The sequence below is a fragment of the Salvelinus fontinalis genome, chromosome 27, assembly GCF_029448725.1.
Source record: "Salvelinus fontinalis isolate EN_2023a chromosome 27, ASM2944872v1, whole genome shotgun sequence".
NCBI classification, from domain to species: Eukaryota; Metazoa; Chordata; class Actinopteri; order Salmoniformes; family Salmonidae; genus Salvelinus; species Salvelinus fontinalis.
The window spans coordinates 42,367,166-42,376,999 of NC_074691.1; the positions used below are offsets into that span (position 1 = coordinate 42,367,166).

A 9,834-nucleotide genomic window follows, 5' to 3' on the forward strand; every position below is an offset into this window, starting at 1 on the left:
ACTGTAATATACACTACTGTAACTCAAAGGTACAATACACTGTAATATACACTACTGTAACTCAAAGGTACAATACACTGTAATATACACTACTGTAACTCAAAGGTACAATACACTGTAATATACACTACTGTAACTCAAAGGTACAATACACTGTAATATACACTACTGTAACTCAAAGGTACAATACACTGTAATATACACTACTGTAACTCAAAGGTACAATACACTGTAATATACACTACTGTAACTCAAAGGTACAATACACTGTAATATACACTACTGTAACTCAAAGGTACAATACACTGTAATATACACTACTGTAACTCAAAGGTACAATACACTGTAATATACACTACTGTAACTCAAAGGTACAATACACTGTAATATACACTACTGTAACTCAAAGGTACAATACACTGTAATATACACTACTGTAACTCAAAGGTACAATACACTGTAATATACACTACTGTAACTCAAAGGTACAATACACTGTAATATACACTACTGTAACTCAAAGGTACAATACACTGTAATATACACTACTGTAACTCAAAGGTACAATACACTGTAATATACACTACTGTAACTCAAAGGTACAATACACTGTAATATACACTACTGTAACTCAAAGGTACAATACACTGTAATATACACTACTGTAACTCAAAGGTACAATACACTGTAATATACACTACTGTAACTCAAAGGTACAATACACTGTAATATACACTACTGTAACTCAAAGGTACAATACACTGTAATATACACTACTGTAACTCAAAGGTACAATACACTGTAATATACACTACTGTAACTCAAAGGTACAATACACTGTAATATACACTACTGTAACTCAAAGGTACAATACACTGTAATATACACTACTGTAACTCAAAGGTACAATACACTGTAATATACACTACTGTAACTCAAAGGTACAATACACTGTAATATACACTACTGTAACTCAAAGGTACAATACACTGTAATATACACTACTGTAACTCAAAGGTACAATACACTGTAATATACACTACTGTAACTCAAAGGTACAATACACTGTAATATACACTACTGTAACTCAAAGGTACAATACACTGTAATATACACTACTGTAACTCAAAGGTACAATACACTGTAATATACACTACTGTAACTCAAAGGTACAATACACTGTAATATACACTACTGTAACTCAAAGGTACAATACACTGTAATATACACTACTGTAACTCAAAGGTACAATACACTGTAATATACACTACTGTAACTCAAAGGTACAATACACTGTAATATACACTACTGTAACTCAAAGGTACAATACACTGTAATATACACTACTGTAACTCAAAGGTACAATACACTGTAATATACACTACTGTAACTCAAAGGTACAATACACTGTAATATACACTACTGTAACTCAAAGGTACAATACACTGTAATATACACTACTGTAACTCAAAGGTACAATACACTGTAATATACACTACTGTAACTCAAAGGTACAATACACTGTAATATACACTACTGTAACTCAAAGGTACAATACACTGTAATATACACTACTGTAACTCAAAGGTACAATACACTGTAATATACACTACTGTAACTCAAAGGTACAATACACTGTAATATACACTACTGTAACTCAAAGGTACAATACACTGTAATATACACTACTGTAACTCAAAGGTACAATACACTGTAATATACACTACTGTAACTCAAAGGTACAATACACTGTAATATACACTACTGTAACTCAAAGGTACAATACACTGTAATATACACTACTGTAACTCAAAGGTACAATACACTGTAATATACACTACTGTAACTCAAAGGTACAATACACTGTAATATACACTACTGTAACTCAAAGGTACAATACACTGTAATATACACTACTGTAACTCAAAGGTACAATACACTGTAATATACACTACTGTAACTCAAAGGTACAATACACTGTAATATACACTACTGTAACTCAAAGGTACAATACACTGTAATATACACTACTGTAACTCAAAGGTACAATACACTGTAATATACACTACTGTAACTCAAAGGTACAATACACTGTAATATACACTACTGTAACTCAAAGGTACAATACACTGTAATATACACTACTGTAACCCTACTGTAACCCCAAGGTAACCCTACTGTAACCCCAAGGTAACCCTACTGTAACCCCAAGGTAACCCTACTGTAACCCTACTGTAACCCCAAGGTAACCCTACTGTAACCCTACTGTAACCCCAAGGTAACCCTACTGTAACACCAAGGTAACCCTACTGTAACCCCAAGGTAACCCTACTGTAACCAAGGTAACCCTACTGTAACCAAGGTAACCCTACTGTAACCCCAAGGTAACCCTACTGTAACCCCAAGGTAACCCTACTGTAACCCCAAGGTAACCCTACTGTAACCCCAAGGTAACCCTACTGTAACCAAGGTAACCCTACTGTAACACCAAGGTAACCCTACTGTAACACCAAGGTAACCCTACTGTAACCAAGGTAACCCTACTGTAACACCAAGGTAACCCTACTGTAACCCTACTGTAACCCCAAGGTAACCCTACTGTAACCCTACTGTAACCAAGGTAACCCTACTGTAACCCTACTGTAACCAAGGTAACCCTACTGTAACCCTACTGTAACCAAGGTAACCCTACTGTAATCCTACTGTAACCAAGGTAACCCTACTGTAACCCTACTGTAACCAAGGTAACCCTACTGTAACCCTACTGTAACCAAGGTAACCCTACTGTAATCCTACTGTAACCCTACTGTAACCAAGGTAACCCTACTGTAACCCTACTGTAACCAAGGTAACCCTACTGTAATCCTACTGTAACCCTACTGTAACCAAGGTAACCCTACTGTAACCCTACTGTAACCAAGGTAACCCTACTGTAACCCTACTGTAACCAAGGTAACCCTACTGTAACCAAGGTAACCCTACTGTAACCCTACTGTAACCAAGGTAACCCTACTGTAACCCTACTGTAACCAAGGTAACCCTACTGTAACCCTAATGTAACCCTACTGTAATCCTACTGTAACCCCAAGGTAACCCTACTGTAACCCTACTGTAACCCCAAGGTAACCCTACTGTAACCCCAAGGTAACCCTACTGTAACCCTACTGTAACCCCAAGGTAACCCTACTGTAACCCTACTGTAACCCCAAGGTAACCCTACTGTAACCCTACTGTAACCCCAAGGTAACCCTACTGTAACCCCAAGGTAACCCTACTGTAACCCCTACTGTAACCCCAAGGTAACCCTACTGTAACCAAGGTAACCCTACTGTAACCCCTACTGTAACCCCAAGGTAACCCTACTGTAACCCCTACTGTAACCCCAAGGTAACCCTACTGTAACCTCAAGGTAACCCTACTGTAACCCTTACTGTAACCCCAAGGTAACCCTACTGTAACACCAAGGTAACCCTACTGTAACACCAAGGTAACCCTACTGTAACCCCTACTGTAACCCCAAGGTAACCCTACTGTAACACCAAGGTAACCCTACTGTAACACCAAGGTAACACCAAGGTAACCCTACTGTAACACCAAGGTAACACCAAGGTAACCCTACTGTAACCCCAAGGTAACCCTACTGTAACACCAAGGTAACCCTACTGTAACACCAAGGTAACCCTACTGTAACCCTACTGTAACCCTACTGTAACATCATGGTAACCCCTACTGTACCCCCAAGGTAATCCTACTGTAACCCCTACTGTAACCCCAAGGTAACCCTACTGTAACACCAAGGTAACCCTACTGTAACCCTACTGTAACCCTACTGTAACATCATGGTAACCCCTACTGTACCCCCAAGGTAATCCTACTGTAACCCTACTGTAACCCTACTGTAACCCCAAGGTAACCCTACTGTAACCCTACTGTAACACCAAGGTAACCCTACTGTAACCCCAAGGTAACCCTACTGTAACACCAAGTTAACCCTACTGTAACCCCAAGGTAACCCTACTGTAGCACCAAGTTAACCCTACTGTAACCCCAAGGTAACCCTACTGTAACCCCAAGGTAACCCTACTGTAACACCAAGGTAACCCTACTGTAACACCAAGGTAACCCTACTGTAATCCTACTGTAACACCAAGGTAACCCTACTGTAACCTTACTGTAACCCTTACTGTAACACCAAGGTAACACCAAGGTAACCCTACTGTAACACCAAGGTAACACCAAGGTAACCCTACTGTAACCCCAAGGTAACCCTACTGTAACCCTACTGTAACACCAAGGTAACCCTACTGTAACCCCAAGGTAACCCTACTGTAACCCCAAGGTAACCCTACTGTAACCCCAAGGTAACCCTACTGTAACCCTACTGTAACCCCAAGGTAACCCTACTGTAACCCCAAGGTAACCCCAAGGTAACCCTACTGTAACACCAAGGTAACCCTACTGTAACCCCAAGGTAACCCTACTGTAACCCTACTGTAACCCCAAGGTACCCTACTGTAACCCCAAGGTAACCCTACTGTAACCCTACTGTAACCCCAAGGTAACCCTACTGTAACACCAAGGTAACCCTACTGTAACCCTACTGTAACCCCAAGGTAACCCTACTGTAACCCCAAGGTAACCCTACTGTAACCCTACTGTAACCCTACTGTAACCCTACTGTAACACCAAGGTAACCCTACTGTAACACCAAGGTAACCCTACTGTAACCCCAAGGTAACCCTACTGTAACGCCAAGTTAACCCCAAGGTAACCCTACTGTAACCCTACTGTAACACCAAGGTAACCCTACTGTAACCCTACTGTAACCCCAAGGTAACCCTACTGTAACCCCAAGGTAACCCTACTGTAACCCCAAGGTAACCCTACTGTAACACCAAGGTAACCCTACTGTAACACCAAGGTAACCCTACTGTAACACCAAGGTAACCCTACTGTAACCCCAAGGTAACCCTACTGTAACCCTACTGTAACCCTACTGTAACCCCAAGGTAACCCTACTGTAACCCCAAGGTTACCCTACTGTAACACTACTGTAACCCTACTGTAACCCCAAGGTAACCCTACTGTAACCCCAAGGTAACCCTACTGTAACCCCAAGGTAACCCTACTGTAACACCAAGGTAACCCTGCTGTAACACCAAGGTAACCCTACTGTAACACCAAGGTAACCCTACTGTAACCCCAAGGTAACCCTACTGTAACACCAAGGTAACACTACTGGAACACCAAGGTAACCCTACTGTAACCCCAAGGTAACCCTACTGTAACCCCAAGGTAACCCTACTGTAACACCAAGGTAACCCTACTGTAACACCAAGGTAACACTACTGTAACCCCAAGGTAACCCTACTGTAACCCCAAGGTAACCCTACTGTAACACCAAGGTAACCCTACTGTAACACCAAGGTAACACTACTGTAACCCCAAGGTAACCCTACTGTAACCCTACTGTAACCCCAAGGTAACCCTACTGTAACACCAAGGTAACCCCAAGGTAACCCTACTGTAACCCCAAGGTAACCCTACTGTAACCCCAAGGTAACCCTACTGTAACCCCAAGGTAACCCTACTGTAACCCCAAGGTAACCCTACTGTAACCCCAAGGTAACCCTACTGTAACACCAAGGTAACCCTACTGTAACACCAAGGTAACCCTACTGTAACCCCAAGGTAACCCTACTGTAACCCTACTGCAACCCAAAGGTAACCCTACTGTAACCCCAAGGTACCCTACTGTAACCCCAAGGTAACCCTACTGTAACCCTACTGTAACCCCAAGGTAACCCTACTGTAACCCTACTGTAACCCAAAGGTAACCCTACTGTAACCCCAAGGTACCCTACTGTAACCCCATGGTAACCCTACTGTAACCCCAAGGTAACCCTACTGTAACCCCAAGGTAACCCTACTGTAACCCTACTGTAACACCAAGGTAACCCTACTGTAACCCTACTGTAACACCAAGGTAACCCTACTGTAACCCTACTGTAACCCCAAGGTAACCCTACTGTAACCCCAAGGTAACCCTACTGTAACCCCAAGGTAACCCTTTGGAGACAAAAAAAACCCAGACCTAGTGAGACATACAGTTGAAGTCGGAAGTTTACGTACACTTAGGTTGGAGTCATTAAAACTCGTTTTTCAACCAATCCTCATATTTCTTGTTAACAAACTATAGTTTTGGCAAGTCGGTTAGGACATCTACTTTGTGCATGAAACAAATCATTTTTCCAACAATTGTTTACAGACAGATTATTTCACTTATAATTCACTGTATCACAATTCCAGTGGGTCAGAAGTTTATATACACTAAGTTGACTGTGCCTTTAAACAGTCCAGAAAATTCCAGAAAATGGTGTCATGGCTTTAGAAGCTTCTGATAGGCTAATTGACGTCATTTGAGTCAATTGGAGGTGTACCTGTGGATGTATTTCAAGACCTACCTTCAAACTCAGTGCCTCTTTGCTTGACATCTTGGGAAAATCAAAAGAAATCAGCCAAGACCTCGGAAAATAAATTGGAGCCCTCCACAAGTCTGGTTCATCCTTGGGAGCAATTTCCAAACGCCTGAAGGTACCACGTTCATCAAACAATTAGTACGCAAGTATAAACACCATGGGACCACGCAGCCGTCATACCGCTCAGGAAGAAGACGCGTTCTGTCTCCTAGAGATGAACGTACTTTGGTGCGAAAAGTGCAAATCAAACCCAGAACAACAGCAAAGGACCTTGTGAAGATGCTGGAGGAAACAGGTACAAAAGTATCTATATCCACAGTAAAACGAGTCCTATATCGACATAACCTGAAAGGCTGCTCAGCAAGGAAGAAGCCACTGCTCCAAAAGCTCCATATAAAAGCCAGACTATGGTTTGCAACTGCACATGGGTACAAGGATCGTACTTTTTGGAGAAATGTCCTCTGGTCTGTAGAAACAAAACTAGAACTGTTTGGCCATAACGACCATCGTTATGTTTGGAGGAAAAAGGGGGTGGCTTGCAAGCCGAAGAACACCATCCCAACCGTGAAGCACGGGGGTGGCAGCATCATGTTGTGGGGGTGCTTTGCTGCAGGAGGGACTGATGCACTTCAAAAGAGATGGCATCATGAGGATGGAAAATTATGTGGATATATTGAAGCAACATCTCAAGACATCAGTCAGGAAGTTAAAGCTTGGTCGCAAATGGGTCTTCCAAATGGACAATGACCCCAAGCATACTTCCAAAGTTGTGGCAAAATGGCTTAACGAAAACAATGTCAAGGAATTGGAGTGGCCATCACAAAGCCCTGACCTCAATCCCATAGAAGATTTGTGGGCAGAACTGAAAAAGCATGTGGGAGCAAGGAGGCCTACAAACTTGACTCATTTACACCAGCTCAGTCAGGAGGAATGGGCCAAAATTCACCCAACTTATTGTGGGAAGCTTGTGGAAGGCTACCTGAAACGTTTGACCCAAGTTAAACAATTTAAAGGCAATGCTACCAAATACTAATTGAGTGTATGTCAACTTCTGACCCGCTGGGAATGTGATGAAAGATGAAATAAATCATTCTCTCTACTATTATTCTGACATTTCACATTCTTAAAATAAAGTGGTGATCCTAACTGACCTAAAACAGGGAATTTTTACTGGGATTAAATGTCAGGAATTGTGAAAAACTGAGTTTAAATGTATTTGGCTAATGTGTATGTATCTATCTGTACCACCTTCCGGAGACACCTGAAACCCCACCTCTTTAAGGAATACCTAGGATAGGATAAAGTAATCCTTCTAACCCCCCCCCCCTTAAAAGAGTTAGATGCACTATTGTAAAGTGGCTGTTCCACTGGATATCATAAGGTGAATGCACCAATTTGTAAGTCGCTCTGGATAAGAGCGTCTGCTAAATGACTTAAATGTAAATGTATCATCTACTCTCTTCCTCTCCTCTCGTCCTCCAGGGCCGCCCAGATCATAGCCACGGTCACACCTGACGGGAGATGTCTGCTGACACCTGGCTGGTCCTACACAGGATAACGGCCATTAAACAGGGCTTGAGAGCACAGCGTCCTGTAGTGTCACTGTTGGGAAATAGGCCCAGCAGCCGTAGATACACTAGACACAGGTATTCAATCAGCTCTTTGTCGACAGAGGGTAGTTCAGCAGCCGTAGATACACTAGACACAGGTATTCAATCAGCTCTTTGTCGACAGAGGGTAGTTCAGCAGCCGTAGATACACTAGACACAGGTATTCAATCAGCTCTTTGTCGACAGAGGGTAGCCCAGCAGCCGTAGATACACTAGACACAGGTATTCAATCAGCTCTTTGTCGACAGAGGGTAGTTCAGCAGCCGTAGATACACTAGACACAGGTATTCAATCAGCTCTTTGTCGACAGAGGGTAGCTCAGCAGCCGTAGATACACTAGACACAGGTATTCAATCAGCTCTTTGTCGACAGAGGGTAGTTCAGCAGCCGTAGATACACTAGACACAGGTATTCAATCAGCTCTTTGTCGACAGAGGGTAGTTCAGCAGCCGTAGATACACTAGACACAGGTATTCAATCAGCTCTTTGTCGACAGAGGGTAGTTCAGCAGCCGTAGATACACTAGACACAGGTATTCAATCAGCTCTTTGTCGACAGAGGGTAGTTCAGCAGCCGTAGATACACTAGACACAGGTATTCAATCAGCTCTTTGTCGACAGAGGGTAGTTCAGCAGCCGTAGATACACTAGACACAGGTATTCAATCAGCTCTTTGTCGACAGAGGGTAGTTCAGCAGCCGTAGATACACTAGACACAGTAAAATCCACAGTAAAACGAGGTGCCAAACAGTTCTATTGTTGTTTCATCAGACCAGAGGACATTTTACCAAAAAAGTACGATCTTCGTCCCCATGTTGCAAACCATAGTCTGGCTTTTGTAATGGTGGTTTTGGAGCAGTGGCTTCTTCCTTGCTGAGTGGTATTCAATCAGCTCTTTGTCGACAAGGGTAGTTCATGCTTGAGCATACATTGTTTCCTGAAAACCATGTATTTGATATTATTCCTCCCCAATTAAAGGTGACACCAATCTCCTGTGCTGTACCCCAACACATACAAGGTCCCTCACTAAGGTCCCTCAGTCGAGCAGTGAATTTCAAACACACATTCAAGCACAAAGTTTTTCAATGCCTCGTAAAGAAGGGCACCTATTGGTAGATGGGTACTTTTTTTTTTAAAGCAGACATTGGAATATCCTTTTGAGCATGGTGAAGTTATTAATTACACTTTGGATGATGAATCAATACACCCAGTCACTACAAAGATACAGGCGTCCTTCCTAACTCAGTTGCCGGAGAGGAAGGAAACCACTCAGGGATTTCACCAAGGAGCCAATGGTGACTTTAAAACAGTTACAGAGTTTAATGGCTGTGACGGGAGAAAACTGAGGATGGATCAACAACATTGTAGTTACTCCACAATACTAACCTGAATGACAGAGTGAAACGAAGGAAGTATGTACAGAATAAAAATATTTCAAAACATGCATCCTGTTTGCAACAAGGCACTAAAGTAATACTGTAAAAAATGTGGCAAAGCAATTATCTTTATGTCCTGAATACAAAGTGTTATGTTTGGGGAAAATCCAATACAACACATTACTGAGTATCACTCTCCATATTTTCAAGCATGGTGGTGGCTGCATCATGTTATGGGTATGCTTGTAATCGCTAAGGACTGGGGAGGTTTTCCGGATAAAAAAAAAGAGGGAAACCTGTCTCAGTCTGCTTTCTACCAGACACTAGGAGATATGCCACCCCTGTCAGGTGGATGGATTATCTTGGCAAA

The 9,834-nt window shown here is 42.2% G+C and overlaps 1 protein-coding gene across 2 annotated transcripts in view; it reads left to right on the forward strand.

Annotated features, from left to right (window-relative positions):
• Positions 1 to 9,532, forward strand: part of fam228a (family with sequence similarity 228 member A) — a 38,899-nt gene extending 29,367 nt beyond the window's left edge. For both annotated transcript variants that reach the window (XM_055885800.1, XM_055885801.1), the window contains exon 6: positions 7,962 to 9,532. In XM_055885800.1, the coding sequence (XP_055741775.1) occupies positions 7,962 to 7,994 (33 nt within the window). In that variant the 3' untranslated portion in view covers positions 7,995 to 9,532. The remainder of the gene's footprint in view (positions 1 to 7,961) is intronic.
• The last annotated feature ends 302 nt before the right edge of the window (positions 9,533 to 9,834 follow it).